This window comes from Protobothrops mucrosquamatus, unplaced genomic scaffold (assembly GCF_001527695.2).
Source record: "Protobothrops mucrosquamatus isolate PMUCROS unplaced genomic scaffold, P.Mucros_1.0 scaffold162, whole genome shotgun sequence".
NCBI classification, from domain to species: Eukaryota; Metazoa; Chordata; class Lepidosauria; order Squamata; family Viperidae; genus Protobothrops; species Protobothrops mucrosquamatus.
Genome location: NW_015386525.1, coordinates 1 through 19,451, shown reverse-complemented (window position 1 = coordinate 19,451; position 19,451 = coordinate 1). Strand labels below are relative to the sequence as shown.

General features: G+C 35.8%; 2 protein-coding genes across 2 annotated transcripts in view; both read right to left on the bottom strand.

Annotated features, from left to right (window-relative positions):
- Positions 1-13,167, bottom strand: part of UBN2 (ubinuclein 2) — an 80,584-nt gene extending 67,417 nt beyond the window's left edge. The window contains exons 1-6 of the mRNA XM_015813516.1: positions 12,661-13,167; positions 6,618-6,707; positions 6,068-6,169; positions 4,504-4,641; positions 3,702-3,814; positions 2,688-3,186 (exon numbers count right to left, since the gene is read on the bottom strand). Of these exons, the coding sequence (XP_015669002.1) occupies positions 2,688-3,186; positions 3,702-3,814; positions 4,504-4,641; positions 6,068-6,169; positions 6,618-6,707; positions 12,661-13,167 (1,449 nt within the window). The remainder of the gene's footprint in view (positions 1-2,687; positions 3,187-3,701; positions 3,815-4,503; positions 4,642-6,067; positions 6,170-6,617; positions 6,708-12,660) is intronic.
- Positions 13,168-14,636: 1,469 nt separating this feature from the next.
- On the bottom strand, positions 14,637-18,093 carry LOC114922403 (intraflagellar transport protein 56; the record flags this gene model as incomplete). The annotated part of the gene is given in 2 exon segments (XM_029283652.1): positions 14,637-15,596; positions 17,960-18,093. Coding segments are annotated over 2 exon segments (246 nt in total), but the record flags the coding sequence as incomplete, so codon positions are not given.
- Between the last annotated feature and the right edge of the window lie 1,358 nt (positions 18,094-19,451).

The following is a 19,451-nucleotide window of genomic DNA, read 5'->3' as shown; positions in this document are numbered from 1 at the left end:
CAGGACAGGAGGCAGCGGCTACCAGCCGCCGCCCCCATCGCATCCTCAGCTGAATGGGCGGGGAGGGGGAGCAGGACAGGAGGCAGCGGCTCCCGGCCGCCGCCCCATCGCGTCCTCAGCTGAATGGGCGGGGAGGGGGAGCAGGACGGGAGGCAACAGCTCCTGGCCGCCGCCCCCATCGTGTCCAGGGAGGGGGAGCAGCACGGGAGGCAGCGGCTCCCAGCCGCCGCCCCCATCGCGTCCTCAGCTTATATAAAGGAATAAAATAGAATACCCGTATTTTCCGGCGTATAAGACGACTGGGCGTATAAGACGACCCCCGACTTTTAAGAAGATTTTCAGGGTTTAGAAAGTCGTCTTATACGCCGGAAAATACGGTACTAAGAGAGATCCTAAAGTCTCAACTAATGGGCTAAAGGGAGACCTGGAGACGAAGGGAAATATGACTAGATTTAAATGTTGTTGGATTAATTGGCCTAATAATTAGATTTTAGATTTATAATAAACATTAAGAATCAGCCTTAGCCCAGAAAATAAAGATGGATCTGAGACAATAAAGGTTACTCTATTAGTAAGCTGTGATGTACTAGGATGAGAATTAGAAAATGTTTATGAAATAAAAACAGAATATATTTAAGTAAGTAATATGTGTATTTTAGACATTATAACTCTTGTGTAGTGAAATAAAGGAAATTTGGGTTACCAGAAATTTGAATATTATGGATGTTAAAGGTTAAAATTGGAATACTGTAATTAGAAATCAAGAATTAGGTAAAACTTAAAAACAGGATATGGATATGTATAAACAAAAGATAGATTGATAAATGTTTTGACTGAACCAGATACGGCTAGGAATTTACTAGTTTAACTATGCTATATTAAATGTTAATGGGAAATAGAGAAGGAATTTTTGACAATGTAACCTGATATATGTACTAAAAATGCTGTTACTGACCTATTGATTACCCAGTTACCATGTTGCTTTCTAAATACTTGGATGTTAAAATTGGAAAACTAATAAAATTTGTTACAAAAAAAATATTTGATATCTTTTTAGTTCTATTTTATTTTGAAAACTCAAACTTTTCAATTGTGTTTGAATATGCAATTAAAATTAGATTATCTAATACATTTTAAGCATTATGGTTTCTACAAAGAATAACTAGGAGACTAAACATACAAAAGAACTTACTGCACATTCATATCCAACAAGATGTTTTCTAAAACCTAATCTCAGTTTATAGATGAAATATATATACCATACAGTATATCTTTTAAAATCTCAGGCTATGTTGACACGCGTATTTATGGTTCATGATAGGTTAACGTGTATTTAAAAATCAATCACAACAGAATGAGAGTAACCCCCAACAAAATGGAATGTTACACCCTTCAAATAAATTTTTATTTATTTCTCATTCCCATCTTTCTCATTCCCATCTCCTTCTGAAGGAAGAATTTGAAACCCCTCCCTCCATATTATCCCTCTTCCATATATTCATCAAACAAGGAAAAACCTCCAGAGGCAGAAAAGAGAAGCCATTGAGGGAACTAGCTCAAAAAGGCGCATTCCCCTTTAAGAATTAGCTATTGGCTAGAAAGGAAACGGCACTTAAGGAAGAAAAAAAATGTAAATAAGTACTGGCTGACGGCTAAGGCAGCCTCCCCAAATGTATAAATAAGTAAGTAAAGGAATGCTACAGGCAAAATCCATTTAAGAGAAAAATACTTCAAAATCCCTTGCAGCAAAACTTACAGCTAACAATAGCAGAGGAATAGAAGCTAACACGTCAGCCATCAGCCAAACAGAAATTGCCAAACATTCTTTAAGAACACAAAGCCCACATTGCAAATCCCAGAACTTCAAAGTCACAAAAGCACATAAGAATCCTTCCACTCTCCATCTCCCTCCCTTCTCCGTGCCTCAGCTCCAGCCAATGCTGCCTTTTTTCATTCCTCGTGGAGGGCGACCCCTCCCCCACTGCATTTCTTGCCTGTTTGCTGCTGCCAGCACAGGTGGCTGCCACAGCAGTTGTAGATCAGCTCATAGCCAGCCTGCTTGATCTCTTCTCCTCTCCCCACACCCTCCTCCTCCTTCTTCTTTCCCCTTCGATGCAGCTAGAGCTAACTCCCCCTCCTCCCAAGGCTGCTGCTTTTTTTCTCTCTCCCTCTCCCGCCCAAACTGCTTCCTTTTATAGCCTCTCCTGTCTCCGCCCCCTCTTTCTCTTCTGGGTGAGCCGGAAGTGAGCCTGGGGCCTTTGCCTCACCCCAACCACTCTGCAACTCTGGAGGACACTTTCACAATAAGTTCTTGCCTGTGCTGGCTTGTTCCCTCTCTCACTACACTGGCTGGGCATGGCCGCGTACTACCTGCCAAGTGCTAATGTACCACAGGTGGTACACGTACCACTGGTTGAAAAGCCCTGGATTAGATAACCTGTATCTTTGGTAGTATATATACTGATTTCATACAGATCAGCAATGAACGCTACTAGGGATTGTAATATGCTGTCTCTCAAAAGGAAATAAGAAGTATCAGAGCAGAAGTCCAATATTTGAACATTCATTTCAGTTTGTATGTACTCTATATATCCTGAAGTTTGCAAAGTATTGTGATTGCAAAGATTGCCTTAAATAACATGGATTTTAATAGTTCTTTAAAAAGTAAAGTAAAAAGATATACTTACAATTCTAAGGTCTTCAATACGCTTTTCTAGATGTCCTGGCAGACCTTCTGGGAGGGCAGGCACTTGTTTCAGTGTCAGGATCTCAGCAGTGTGGGGGGGCTGGGTGATACTTCCATTTTCTCCTAAAGGCTCAGATACTGGGCTTCCATTAGAGGTACTATCAAGCAACCTATCAAAATCAATGTCTCCCATCATCTCCAGGGCACTTTCAGCTTCCTGCAGGAGCTCATGTTCATTAGTGCTGCCAAAAATAGAAAGGACTGGATCTGTAATGCTGAGATTCAAGTCGGACATGTCATTACCAACAATGGCAGGAGCAACAGGAAGTTTACTGAGTGTAGAACAGGTAGCTGCTACTGTGGGATTCAGGTTAACCTCCTTTTTTTTAAAGGCTTCTTTCTCTTTCTGAAATTTTCGGATCATAGCAGCCAATGATAAAGAATCCTTGTATAATTTTTTCTTCTTCTTTTCAGATTTGTGTGAATTTAATGCTATTACCCTGCAAATAAAACAATATAAGTAACTGAATGGAATTAATGTCCAATTTCGATTTCAAATAATAAAAATATGAAAACTTTGTATTAGTTAATACTAGAACATTGCAAATTACATAAATCAATGAATAGTGAACAATGTAAAGTAGTGAAAGAAACACAGTATAATCTCACTTTAAATTATTTCAGAACATTGTTTGTAACTAACTTTCTTCAATCCAAGAACTCACGAGTCTAGAAAATTGTAAAATAATTTGTAAACATTTCTTTCCCATCTTATAATAAATTGATTCAAATAGTAGCATCATACTTGCATATGCTTTGGAACACAAATCTAAGAAACTCTGATCAGTATTTTAAAAAACATGTCATGAAAAATATACTGAACCTCACTTGATCTATGTTTATTCTACTGAATTAAATAACTCACAATGGAAATGCTATTGCAAATCATCATTTTTACCATCATCATCAGTTTAACAAAAAGTATTATGTCAGAAGAAAGTACTAACAAACTTACCCCAACTGCTTAGTAACTTTAATTTTCCGAGACTTTTTCTCCTTCTCTGCCTCTTCTTCTTTTCGCTTTCGTTTCTTCATGCTGCGGTCGTCACCATCTTTTAGTTTACCTAACTAAAAATTCAGGGAGCAGAGAGGAAAAGAGGGAGAGGAAGCATACAATAACTTAAATACAGATAGTCCTCAATTTACAATTCATTTCGTGACAGTTCAAAGTTACAACAGCGTTGAAAAAAGTAACTTATGACCGTTTTTCACAGTTATGACCTTTCGAGCATCTCCATGATCATGTGGTTAAAATTCAGATGTTTGGCAACTGGTTCATATTTATGACCATTGCTGTACCCCAAGATCATGCAATCACCTTTTGTGACCTTCTGACGAGCAAAGTCAATGGGGAAACCAGATACACTTAACAATTGGGTTATTAACTTATCAACTGCAGTGATTCACTTAACAACTGAGGCAAGAAAGGTCGTAAAATGGGGCAAAATTCACTTAACAAATATCTCACTTAACAACAGAAATTTTGGGCTTAATTGTGGTCATAAGTCGAGGACTACTTATAATTGAGTATTTTAATTCTGGTTAATAAATTATTTAATTTTTAGGATTGTAAGAAGCTCGGAGTTGCGTTGACAATGAGATGTGTGGCAAATAAATTTACTGAATAAATAAAAGCAAAATCTTGATATTAAAAAAATTAATAGCACCTACAACCGAAAAGCTATAATTTGGATTCCTGCACTGAGCAGAGGGTTGAATTTGAAACCCTAAAGTACACCCCTCGTGAGTCTACTCACTTTAGATGGTTTATGCTTTTTGCTTCCTGTAAAATCCTCCTCTTCAGAATCTGATGCTTGGCGGAATTGCAGAATTCCAGTATTAATATAGAAGCCTCCATATATAGTTGTCAAGGATGCAGGAACTAATTCATCATACTACAAAGAATATAAAAGATTTAAAAAATAAATTACTAATATTTATTAATATAAAACAACGTAGTTGTTTTATTGCAATGCAACAAAAGGCTAGTAGACTATTTGAATACATCAGAACTCTGATTAGTGTAAAGATACAAAGCATGTATTCTGCAATATTTTTCTAATTCAGTGGTGTATCAACCCTCAAAATACAATAGTATCAAACTGTGTAAAGATTTACAACATAGAAAAATATGTGGTATATCTTTTTCATGTTTTTTATATTTTATAAATTAATCTAAACAGCATTTAGGAGGCTTTCAGTGATGTCTAACTAATGCTAAAATTGGTACCTGAAATAAATTTCAAGAATCATTTTTAAATGATATTCAAATCTAGCCCTCATGCCTGCCATTTACTGATTAATACTAGGACTTGTGGGCAAATATAATCACATAACTAGCTTTGTAACATAATTTAAAATATGCAATTTTTTTCTTATTTTTGTCCTTTTTAGGTAAGTGTTGACATGTAACAAGTGTGTATGTGTTTGTGCGTATTTCACTGATATTGTAAAGATGAACATCTACTATGAAGTGTCCTATGCTAAAGAGAACATAATCTTGCCCGATTGTAGTATAAGACATTTGACTTTGGCTAATCAAATAAGTTATTTTATATTTTAAACATTTTTAAAGCTTCTTCCCCAACATATTTAAGAGTTATCTGAATTATAAATTATAAAATGTACTCCTGTTTTTTCATTGTTTAATACTAGATGAAGAATAAAAATCACATCAACTAAAAATTAAAACACAATTGCTGTTAGTCAATCAAGCATGCACTGAAATTAAAAGTATTTACAAAGCAAATGGAGCATTCTCTGATTGTTCTCCCATCATTCTATACCTAATGCTGGGTCCAAATGTAAATACTGCAATGCACGCATGTCTTAAATTACAGAGTTTTAAATAATCATCCAAAAATAATGAGTAGAGTAGAGTAGAATAGCATAGCATAGCATAGTTGGAAGGGACCTTAGAGGTCTTCTGGTCCAACCCCTTGCTCAGGCAGGAAACCTATAGCATTTCAGATGAAGTCCTATCTCTAAACTGGAAAAGGAAAGCCTAATGTCTGAGTGAAATCACCTCACAATATCAGATATACAGTGGTATCTTGGTACTCAATTGCTTTGAAACTCACTGAATTTGATACTCAATGCATTTTAATACTAAAATTTTGTCCCAGTACTCTTTTTTGGGGGGGGGGTACTCAATCAACAAGCTAGACTTGTCAGTGTCAGCTGCCTTGTGAATTACTACATTATTCCAAATGTGTTTGGTACTCATTGCACCTCCCGGAACCAATTAATGATGACTACCTAATACCACTGTACATTTTATCTCTCAGAGGAAAATACAACACGCATGTAAGATTTACTTACAGCTTCTGAATTATCGATGAAAGGATCATTTATATCATAACCAGAGCCCATATCTATCAGATCTTGAGCTCGATCCTTCCGATGTTTGTGGATCTTTCCACCCTATAAAATAAGATTTGATACTTTAGAGAGAGAAAAAATTCCCGCAAAAAAATATATATGAAGCAGATAAGCATTATAGGATAACAGGAAAATAAAGTTCAACAATCTTCCCTGCTTGGTTTCTCTGGCAAATAAGGATCTCACCAAGAGAAATAAATTAAGACTTGCATTTGACCAGAGAATCCAGTTCTATGTTCTTATAATGAATAAGACTGAATGCAGAAACTGAAATGTGCTTAGGCTATTTTAAGAAAAAGTCAGCAATTGGGTTTAGACATAACAGGGGGAATGAATAAAAGCAGAATGATTAGACAGCAAACACAGTGGATGTGTTATCATGACTAAAACATTTTTAAAGCTATATTTGTCATTTAAAGCATGTTAGAAGCAACTAAAAATTATCAGGATTCATGCCTGTAATAGCAATAATTTCTACAGATTTGCTCACATATTTTGTTTCAAATTTCTTAGCCAGAATTTCCACTTCATGCCTTTCATGCTCTTCATTATCAAATGGGTCTTCAATGAGTGGTTTTTTCTGATGAGAGAAAACAAGAAACGAATCACTTTTAATATTTAAATATCTATGACTTCAACTTTAAATGGAAAAGCAAACAGAATCCTTAACAAGTTTAGTTTAATATCTAGTGCATCAGTACTAAACTAAACAGCTAAATTTAAAATAAACCCTTTTGGAATGAGTAAGATGTTAATTAGTGATATACAATCTGTGACCCTAAAACTAAATATGATGACCTAAATCTCAACTGTTAATGCCATACTGCAATTTTAATGTAAGAGACTGGGAAAATTATTCAATATATAGGGAATAATATTAACTGAATTTAATAAATGCACTTCATTTTAATCATAGTTCCATTTCTTGCCATTCAAAACTTATGATTCAGTTAAAAAAGGTTCACCACTGCTTTAAATTATCTATAAAAGGACTTGGCAAAATTTAATGCTTCTAACAACTTAACACAGAATATTTTAAAACCCCACATATATTAAATAAGCTATTATTGAATAACATATGTGAAGACTAAGCTACAACTTTACAAACTCTGAGAAAGAAGACATCAAGTCAAATGATTTTATAGAGCAGTGTTTCTTAAAATGTCATCCATGGAAAACCAAAATTATTTGGCAAATATTTAAGATATTTACAAAAATTAAAAACAATATTATTCTTTTCATTTTTTGTCAAAATATAGGGTTTTTCTTGAGATGTATTTTATTTAGATTATTTATTTAGATTATTTAGATATTGTTACTTTTACATATCCAATAAATAAATACTCAATGACTGTGAATTTTAATTTTAATATAGAAAATATTGATAAAAATAACCAATACAAACAAAAAACCCTTTGGGATTTTCCGTAATTTTTAAAAGTGGGAAGGAGTCCTGAAAATAAAGTTTAAGAAACACTGTCACATAAAATAAAATGTGAGATCTGAAAATTATTAATTTTTCTCCTATACTCAAACATTACCAGAATATAATTCAATTATTTAAATGGTTTATTCCAGATTAACATTAATCTCAATTATAGAAATTAGAATTGTTTTCAAGAAATACAGGTAGTCCTAGATTTATAATCACAATTGGACTCAAAATATGTGTTTCTAAGTGAGAGATATGTTAAGTGAATTTTCCCCCATTTTATGACTTTTCTTGCTATAAAATTGAATCACTGCAGTTGTTAAGTTAGTAACACAGCTGTTAAAGTGAATCTGGCTTCGCCATTGACTTTGCTTGTCAGAAGGTCACAAAAGGTGGTCACATGACCCCGGACACTGCAACTGTCATAAATGAGTCAGTTGCCAAGCATATGAATTTTGATCACAGGATCATGGGGATGCTGCAACGGTCGTGTGAAAAATGGTCATAAGTCACTTTTTTCAGTGAAGCTGAAGTCAGTAAATGAACTGTTGCAAATCAAGGTATATGTAGCTATTTCCCATCATGACATAGTTCATTCAGTATGTGGCCAATGACAGTAGAAAACTGTGATCACTACACAATATACAGTATTACCTAAGTGATTCTGAAATAGGCATTCTTGCTTCCTACATGACATTTCAAATATTGCATCTATCCAGATTTATCCATGTGGCATCCAGTAGATTACCACAAATTGCTCTATCAAAATTTTGTCCTCTCTTCTCATGCCTCCAAATGTCTGTTTCAATCACCTTAATTTAAAAGGGAACAGTAGCCACAGTTCTCTTCACTGTTTCCAATTTTACAGATGTAGTAATCATCATGCAGGATAGAAAGGAAGGTTAATCCGTTCTCTTTCCTTTTTAAAGAAACAGAACTGCTGCTGGAAATTTTGTAGCTCAGTTTTGTAGTTTATCATAAATAGTAGCAACTGGATGAGTTAAAGCAGCAACAAAACATGGCTATGGATTAATACACCTTGAGTACCATGTCAAATAAATCAAGACTCAATATAATTTAGTGTACAAAAATACAGTTAGTCTAGTCTAAAACATAATCAAGATTAGGCCATCAAGGATAACCATTCTATTATTTCTACATTGGAACCATATATCTCCAAATACCACATGCAGAACAAAGCAGGAGACACATACACTTCTATTTTTTGCCTTTCACCATAGAAAGATCTGGTTTAGGAGAAACAAAATGCTAGCTAGATTGGGCCCTGTTGTCAGAAAGGTGCTAAAGTGAGTTTTCCCAGTATTTTAGATATGGATACAAAGCAATTAGTTTTTACTTTTATTTAGAAACATGGAAAACTGATGGCAAAGACAGTCATGGTCCATAAAGTCTGCCCTTTGAGTTTTTTTAATTACTTTATTTTTAAAACTTTTGTTGGATGATGGACATATTTTTCCCAAGCATGTTTAAACTCAGTTACTGATAATTGGCCCACTACCTCCACAGGAAGTTGGCTCCAACCTTTTATTACTTTCTGTGAAGTAATACTTTATAATATTACTTGTGAACTTGTCTCCTGCCTGTTTAAGATTATGCCCCCATGTTGAATTTTTTTAAATATTGGAAATACTGCTTTCTAGAACCTTATTTACAAACTTTATATATTTAAAGGTTTCAATAATGCCCAAACTTTCCCTTCTGTCCTCCAGGCTGTACATATTCAGTTCCTCCAATCTCTCCTATTATGTTTTTTCCCTCTGACCTTGCACCATTTTTATTGCCTGTCTCTGTACTCGCTCAATCTTATCAATATCTTTTAAGTGAGGTCTCCAGAACTGGACACAGTACTCCAAATGGAATTTATCTATGCTAAGTATGCCAAACTATGATATCTTCTTTATCATAATTTAACATATTAAAACCTTCTTTACTGAAACAAGCCAGATTAATTCACAGCTAAATTGTTTTAAACAGACTATAACCATACTTTGAAGAATGGATGTGCCCTTCTCACTCTCCAAGCACATACACTTAAATTCAATGGTTGTAGTCAATCATTAAACTGTTAAGAGTGTTTAACAATGATCTATTGAATCAGAATCAATTTTGCGGATCAGTGACTATGCATGACTAGATGTTGCTTACCATCTTTTAATTACTTTCTCATCAAAATAGAAAAAATGAGCCCTATGGCCTATTTACATATTGTACTAAACTACGGTACAATGTCAGCCAATAATTCAACATTGATTTTAAATTAATTTACTGCTCCTTAAACCATGGTTTACTGTATGTATCCAGACACATTTGACTCAAATAAATCATTAACCTACGACTTCTCTACTGTCTCACTTCATATTATTTTCTTTAATCTTACTTTATATTATTTCATGTTCATCTTTTATCTCTGTAAAATTAATGGACTCTAAGAGCAGCAAAATAGATTTGTGGACCACATGCAGCTCTGAGGATTCAGGTTGCTCAGCCATGCAATAAAAGATACCATAAATTATCCTATTTGAATCAAATAATTTAAAATAATTATTTTAACCTTAAAATAAAATAACTATCTTAATGTTACTAATATAAAATAGATATAATGCTTTTAAATATTTACATTCATGGTAATCAAACTGTTATTTTATGTCATAAATCATCAGTGAGAAAAAAAATACAGATTTGGAACTTCCACATGAATCAATTCCACAAGCATGAAACTAACTGAAGTCTTTTGCTGTACTAGTAATAGCAGCTTTAATAATAGTGTGGAATTTGGATAGTGTCCACTGCTTTACAAAAGTTCTGTAGCCTCACCTTCCCAAATAGAATAGCATAAGAGCAGGATCCACTTGAATAAAATTATATTTATATACTTACTTATATACCATTTTTTTATATTCACCTAGGTTTTTCATCTGTTATGACTGTTCTCACCTATTATCCCAGGATTAAGAGCTATTTGTCTTAATCCTGGGATATTAGATATATGATTAGCAATCCTGCAAAATGGGATTTGAACAATTATGGGCAATTTGATCCAGAAATTATCATTACTTGCATTTATTTTTATCCCTTTTAATACAAATCTCACAATACTCAGATATACCTTCAAGAAAAACATCCAAATTGCTATGAACTTATTGTTGGCCTGCAGTACTCCAAGAGCAATACTATGTAGAAAAGATAAATTATAGCAGAAAAAAGAAAAAAAGAAATAGCAAAAGAAGACACTACATTTCATATTATAACAGCAGAAAAAGGATGAGGGACAATTGGTAGAATTCTTAAGACCAACCAACATACAAAGAGAAACAGATTATTTTTAAAAAATCACAGAAATAGTTATTTTCTAATGATAAATTGTAGGTAGTAGTGTTAATTTTGGTAATAGTACTGAGCACTGTTGTGCAGTATAATAGAAATGGCTACAATCAGATCTTATCAACACTTAAAAAATAATCAATGACATCTTTTTGCAATGTTCTATTTTTAAACCCCAAATACCAGAATATATTACTTTGTTCACATAGTAAATTTCCCTATAAGTGAAAAAATAATTTAGAATATTTCAGTTAACTTTAGATTCTCAGAAACATAAAAGGGACTGTGGGTTACATATAGTGATGGCCCATTTCTCCAAAAAAGCAAAACAAAACAAAAAAAAAACCCAATCTTGCATGAGGCCTCAAGTTACTATGAATCAGGCTGCATCAACATTTCTAAATGCATTATTGGTGCTAAATTCACCACAACACTATCAAAAGTAAAAATTATCAATAGGCTAAAGATATTTAAATAATGCAAATTTGTATTTGTCTCCAATCAGAAAGAAAAAAATTACATCTTCTCTGAAATAGGACACCCTGTAACTTTACTGCAGCCATCAATTTCAGTCGAAAATGGACAACACAGCCTAGTGTGGTTAAATCTATCTCCCAACAGTCCTAATTTGTTCAAAGGTAAGGGCCAATGTGAAATGCAGTTTAACAATATTTAGAGGTACATCATCATCCCTAAATTTAGCACTCTAAATATCACCAATATATAGGATGCTAAAATTTCTCAGTATGGACTAAACAAAGCAGTAGTACAGGTTTACTACTGTGATAATCTGAGATTAAAGTAATTTAGATATCCACCTCTATTTTATATATATTAAAACAGAACGTAACAAAAATCTTTTATGAAGACTGAAGGGATACCTAACAGCTTTATTAAAACAAACATGCTTCTTTTAATACTAACACTTATCAGATTCTCTATCCCTCTTATTTCAAAGAATTATTTTATTGATCTTTAATGTTCCTCAATCTCCTGCAAATATCTTTTAACATCACATTCAAAAGTTATACAACAGATTCAAGGTACCGAGATCTAAAGAAAAAAATATCTAATTGGCTTTAATAATTTAATAATTTACATAATAGTTACAACCAATCTCAATATTTTGATTTCTTAACCTGAATCCTCAGGTTTTCATCCTAATGGCTACTTACAAACCATTTTCACAAATTTACTCATAAACTATTTATGAAAAATATCAACAAGCAAGTGCTCCCAATTTCCTGACTTTGTAAAAAAAGAAATACCCAATTTTTACTTGCCTTTACACCACTTCTATATAAATCTTCAAACCCCTACAATACATAAACTAAGTACAGGCATAAAAGTGCTTATAAGGTGTATTGAAAGAACACTGCAAATAAAAAAATCACAGGTATATGCTCATTCACAACAGAAAAACTAATCTACTATAACAAAATCTTTCTGGCACAGATATATTTATTTACTTGCTTTGGGCTCTTTTTGTATCAAAGGGTCTTCAAAGACCAGTAGAAAATCCAGCTCCTATAGGTTCACCATCTTTTGACTGAATCAGAGTAGCAATTTGGTCTTATATCCATCCTAATAGGGGGCTTTTTTTTAATGCTAAACCCCCTTACTTTCTCATTATTCCTCTCCCCCCTTCCTCCTTCAGCACTGAAGCTAAGGACTATGCTAAAAGAACCATATAGGACAAGACTGACAAAACAGGAGGCAGAAAGGGTAGATAAAGAGCGAGTGTTTGCAGGTCTAGTACCCGGGCCTTGCCACTCCATAGCAACTCGGGATAGCTGAACTCCACGCAGCTCTCCTCCGTGGGATCTTTCAAGATCAACTCAAAGCGAATCGTCTGATCCAGTGGTGGCGGCGGCGGTTCCTGTCGGTTGTTCTCTTGATTTAGCTGCTGCTGAGACGACAGCGGCGGTGCTTCTGGCCTTGGGGACTCTCGGTGGGGTGGCGGCTGCGGTGGCTTTGGTGTCAGCTCAGGCCGACTGATCTCCCGCGGTAATGACACAGGGTGAGACTCTGGCCGAGGACAAGATTCGAAGGGTTGCGATGGCGGCTCTGCCCGACTGTTATCATAGTGGTGGTGGTGGTGGTGGTGGTGCTCCTGCTGATCTGGTAGTTTCAGGCCCTCACGCGCTAATGGCTGCTCTGCCTCGCGGCCCCCTCCAGTCTCTCGCTCTAGCACCGGAGACTCACCTTCTCGTCGCCTCACGGGTGACAGACTAATGAACGGCACCCGACGCGGCTCCGCCATCATCGACCCCCCCACCCCCCCTTCCCACCTGTTCGGTGACCCTCCCTCGCCACCCACAACCCCAGCTCCTCCTCCGCCCGTTCCCTCCCCCTTAACCTGGTCAGAGTACCTCCCCTCTTCCCTACTAGCCTCTCCTTGCCGATAACATCGCTGCCATCTTGGAGCCCCCCCACGTAAATAGAAGCAGGCTACCAGGGCACGCATGCGCAAAAGCAGAACCCTCTACGGACGCGCTGCTACACGTCATTGTTGTTCTAGATTGTTTTTTTAGCACGTCACTGCGATCGCACGTTGAAGACGACATGACTCCGCCCACGGTTGCCTTGGAAATACGTACGCCGTACTATCGTAAGACTTTTTAAAAGTCTTCGCAGAGTTCTGAATGAGCACTTTTCTTCGCTGTTGGTGGCTCGGAGCCAACTACCTCAGGAACGCGGCGCTAATGCGGCAGCTACCAAGTGCATAGTCATTTCTTTTCATAGATTTTTTTTTCTCTAGTTTACAGCAAGTGAAGATGGCCATAAAAACCATTTGGTACTTGAAAAAGTTGTGAGCATTCTATTTTTGGTGTATGGTTTTCTTCCCGTTTAATATTAGTTTCATTTAACATGGCATGAACTAATTACAAAATACTCTTTATTATTGTTTCTAAGATGCAATTCAAAGAAACTGACCATCCTAAAAAGTCTTAAATGCTAAGACAAAGCAGAAGTTATATCGAGCTCTTTTTTTCCCTTTGGTATCTAATTTCAGAGGCAAAGTTGTAAGGCAGTGGTGGCGAACCTATGGCACGGGTGCCAGAGGCGGCACTCAGAGCCCTCTCTGTGGGCACACGCGCCGTCGCCCCAATCCTAGGCCTTCAGCTGGGTTTTATAAAACCTTTTCGCTTTAGGCCTCCACCGCCGTGTGCAAAAAAAAAAAAAGGTTCAATCAATTTCAACTTTTCACGGGGGAAAAATAGATCTTGCAAAGTTGGAATTGATTGATTGAACTTTTTAGTGCCACCCAGTCTGCCGTTACCACTGCAGCCATGCCCACCCAATGGGCCACGCCCACCCAATGGGCCACATCCAGCCAATGAGCCACACCCACCCGGCACCCAACAATGTATAAGTGGGTTTTGGGTTGCAGTTTGGGCACTCAGTCTCTAAAAGGTTCGCCATCACTGTTGTAAGGCATAAGGCCTAGCTCTCTAGTTAGGGTTACATAGAGCTATACAAGGTTACATGGATCTATATGGTCCAGAATAAGGCCTCTTGGTTTAATTATGTAGAATCTACCCAATTATACAAAATAATACATGTAATGGATTTATTTTTGCAATGTATATGCTGCTTACGGTAATTCCAAAATGGCCTTCAGCAGTTTAGTACAAAAAAGAAAGAATTTTAAAAAATAACGAAACTCCGAACCTAGCCATATGGCATATACAAAGAACAACAACAACAAAAAATTCACAGGTGATTTTATAAATGAATTTATTTTAGGATTTTGCTCCAGAATTAAATCCAGGAGAGACTGAAAAAAATGTGTAATGAATATACAACATCAGTTTATATTATTTACATACAACATATACAAGTAGATAAATACATATTCTATCATGGATTTCCAATGTTCTTTTGTGTTTAGACATTTTTCCTTAAGCATTATATATATTCTTGAAACTTTACTTTCCCAATATACTAAAAAAATACTTCATCATAGAATGACAAGTTTATAGCCCTAATTTAATCAGAAAGAAAAATATAGAAACAGATGTAGATATGAACAGCAATCTTTGATAAAAATGAAAATGGATCGTTATCTATTTATTTACAATACTTCTCCTTATGTCCATTATATCATAACAATGAAAACTATTTAATCAGGTCATCATTTTCTTAACTGTGTTCCATTTTAAGTGTTTAGCTTCAGATTCTTTACGGGGGTCTTTTAAAAACTAAAATCTGAAATCTAATTCTAGAGCTCTTTTTCTATTCTTCAAAATAGGGCCTGGGAAAATCTGTATTTTGCAAGTTCTTGAACTGTCTCAAAAAAGTACTGATTGTCACACAATTGTCACACATTTTGAAGATTAAAGCCAATATGTACAACAAAGTCAGTAATAATAGCATAAAATAAAATTTAGGAGATGTATAAGAGTCAAAATGAAATTCTCACAATACATGACATTTGCATACTTTTCATGAAAGACATTTAATTATCTGTAAAAATAAATAGATCTGTATTTTTATAATCTTTGCTCTGCTACAAAATGACACAGTATTCCAGCCAGGCACAATATAGATAGCAGCCTTCCATTCATTGGTCACACTGTTTAAACAGGAACTCTGTTCTCCTTGGCCCACTTCTTTATTATACGTACAATGTACTCTACCTGGGGGTTGCCTGTACTTCTCAGGAGATGCAGTACCTCCCTTAGAGTATCTCTGAAAGCAAAGAAATAAAGGTTTTTTAAAAAGAGAAAGAATAGATCAGACAATATTATCAACTTCTAAGTATGCTATATCTGAAAAGTTTTGGAACATTTTCTTCAGTCCTATTGCTAGAAACTGACTTCTTCTCTGACTTCACGTAATGGATAAAATAAAGTTTTATATAGGAATGAGAGAAAGTGATATATCAGATTTGATAGGAAATAGAAGCCCAAAATTCAGCCCCATAAATTAGTATGTATTCAATTGGAGTAAGTGGCTATCCACGATGCTGACTTGATTTCTCCCATCTTCACCCTATATTGGTGCTTAAATGTAAAATTTCTTCCTTTCTGTTCTGCATTCTAAAATTTTTCAATTTTAGAATAAGAACAGAGAAGAAATTTTATATTAAAAGCGTCAATATAAAATGAAGTTCTGCCAAAAGAGCAGATATATTTGTTGTGATTAATACTGCAATAATAAAGTGGAATTTAATGTAATTACTTTTTGGTTAGCATCCTGAGAACAACCCCACATCCAGCCATCTTGGAGCATGAAGTAGGAAAATGGAGAAACTATTGATTAAAAATTATATCAATTTGCATATTGGTTACAGACGTGATTGGGAAGTAAAAAAAATAATCCCAAAGAAGGCAATAGCAATCTATTTCTAGTGTTGCAAAGGAAACAACATGGGTGTATGATTGCAGTCACTGAGAGATACTGTAAGAGTGTCTAGATGAAAACTTTTATTGATAAAGTTTGGGGATGAACACTATACTTCACCATTTAAGGATGGTCCAGGATCCTTTTTATTTGTAGACACACATTTATTCGATATCCCAGCTTTTGTAGGAGCCCAAGTCAGCCAGCATACAAAAGTATGCTTATTATCAGTACTAGTAGTTATGAATATCTTTTAGTGGGTTCAGGTAATTTGTTCACTGTAATCTTATGACAATTATACAATTGTTCTTCAAAACAATTCATGAAATATTTTGCCACAAAATATGTCTGGAAATATTTGTTTCCCTGAAAATTATTTGTTCTGGTGATCAGAGATACAATTAAGGTTCAAAAAATATCAGGCAGTCTACAATGATTAACAGTGAGGGCAGCCTAGGTTTGGTTTAGCTTCAGTATACCATTTTTTAAAAATGTATGTCAATCTTGCTGATTATATACAGATGTTTCTACTTAAAATATTAAGAGTAGCCTGTAAATGAGGGAGGACATTCTCTATGGCTATTCCCAGAATTTCTGTAACATAAGAATGTTCTTTTATCTTCTCTGGTGCCTTTTATGCAACCTGTTTTTAATCAGGGACTTTTCTGTTGACCAGCTATTTTTAATTTAATTTAATTTTTCAAGCTTATTCATTTTTATTTTTATTTCCCCTGGCTGTATAACCTGTCTGTTAATTTTCCCCCTGTAAACTGGTCTTCTCCCTTGGGGCAACCCCCGCGATCCACAGGTGCCTCTCTGCCTGCTTGATCTCCCCTGGGGCATGTCTGGCAAGCATAGGGTGGCCGGTCCACCAACCTCTCCATCCCTCCATCCGTCTCTGCAGTCTCTGCAGTCCTTACCTGCTCTGCCACCCACCAGAGCGCCGAACCTGCCTGATCCTCATCAATTGTGCTACTGCAGAGCTGGGTGGAAAGATGGAGAGCTTGGTGCACTGGCTGCCTCACACTTTCTGGGTGTGCCCTGGGGGAGATCAGGTGGGCAGAGAGGTATCTGCAGGAATCTTAGATCTCGCATTCTTACAGATGATCCTGTCTTCTGCACAAAAATGAGCTTGTATAAGAATGTGAGATCTAAGTAAAACAGCTTTGCTGGAGTCTGAGAAAAAGATGGGCACTTTTCTGCCACATGGCCCAGCCTGTTCTGGAACTTTGAAGATCTTTGAAAGGTAAGTGAACAATCGGTGACAAGGTGGGGAGGAGCCTGTGGAACCCTGTGGGCTAGCAAAGCAAGCCCAGTTCCTGTGGAGACCTGGGGAGGCAGTATGGGGAGGAAACAGGCAGGAGGCATATTGCAGCATCTCTGTGGTTTGGTCATAAGGGCGAATGACTACCACGGTGTTGCAACACACATAACTTTGGGACCAGATCATAAGTACTTTGGGGGAAGGGTGTTGTAACTTTGAACCATCACTAAGCGAACTGCCATACCTCGAGGACTACCTGTATTTTAATAAAGATAAGGCTCCATTCATAATACACACTTTACCAGAATCAAAACTTAACAGCCTTCTGTTCCTTAAGTTTCTAATTGGCATTTGAACTCAGTAAGCATAACAAACCAACAATACTGTAATGTTAAGCAGCCAGAGTATTATTCCAAAGTAGTAGAAAACAATTCAGTGCATATACTTAGGCTCTCTGCCAGCGACAATCATCTGGAAGATACCAACACAGGCACCTCTTTTGCCTTCCCAATATTCAGGGTTAGGATCCAATCTTTCAAGGACATCAAAAGCTTTGGCAGAATAATAAAACTGGCCCATCTGTTCAGAAGATAAAGGTACATGCTTAAGGCAGCAACACTACATAAAACAAAGTTTAAATACTGTACATAGCAACATAAAATGAGGAATGAATGTTGACACTGAATTTTTCCTGCTCATGATTTGAAAGCCGAATAACATTTTCTGACTTTATTTTCAAATTAAAGAAATAAATACTTTTAAATGTCATAAACACATTATTTATTGATAGAATATTTGTAGCTCAATGTTGAACTGTGGAAATCTTGGTGCTCTCTGAGCTTGGTTGTTTTCTTGCAGACATTTCATTACCAAACTAGCAGAAAACTAGCAGAACGCATTCATGAACAACTAGCAGTCAGAAGACATGATGAAAACTCCTTAATTTCACAACACATGGACAGTCTTAACCATAGTTTTTCAACTTGGAAACTGTGAGCATCCTAGACCAAGTTAAGTCTAAAAACGCTAGAGAATTCCAGACAAATCTACCATTAACAAGCCATAGACACAAACAACATCTACATACCATTCAAAAGAGACAATAAAAAAGCCGAAAAGGAAAGAAAAAGACCAAAAAGCCTCTTCACCAAGCAACACCCAGATGAACAGAGATTAACCTCAAGACTAACATTAGACCAACAATCAAGAAGCAAACAATATATCAATCAAGGAACTGCCAAACAGGCTAACAATAAACAATAGCTCAAACAGATAACCACCACGACTACTCCCACCATCATTTACAGGGCAAGCCACTAGCATATACAATGAGAGCAAACCCCATTCCCCACTAGCACTGATGATGTTAACTAGTTTGGTAATGAAATATCTGCAAAAAAACCCAATGAAGCTCAGAGAGCACCAAGGATTTCATGTTATTTATTTTTAGAGGAGGGAAGGGTTACCATGCTTACATCGTGGCACAGAAATGGGCATGCCACTAACCATGATAGTTGTACAAACAATTTTAAAGATGGAAGATTTTCTTTGCAAACATTTTAAAATGTTATTTTTTCTCAGTTCGACTTTCAGTTACATTTTACCTTTCATCCTGAAACATTTAAAAATTTTAAATTTCTAGCAAAGTATCCTATTGAATAAAATAATTTCCAATGAACAGAAATATGTTTTTAAAAAGTTATGGTCAAAATTATATTTATATTAAAACAGAAAAGCCAAAATTCAGGAATAGCTCAAATGATTGAATCCTCTGGCTCAATATAAAGCATTTTCTTCTAAATGAACATTTAAAAATAAAGGAATTGAGCACTTATAAGAAAAAAGATAAACCTGTAGTTTTGTGAAATATTTGCATCTACATCTTAGAAAAATACCATAAACATAAAGAAAAGTTAATTTCCTTACTCAATGAAAGG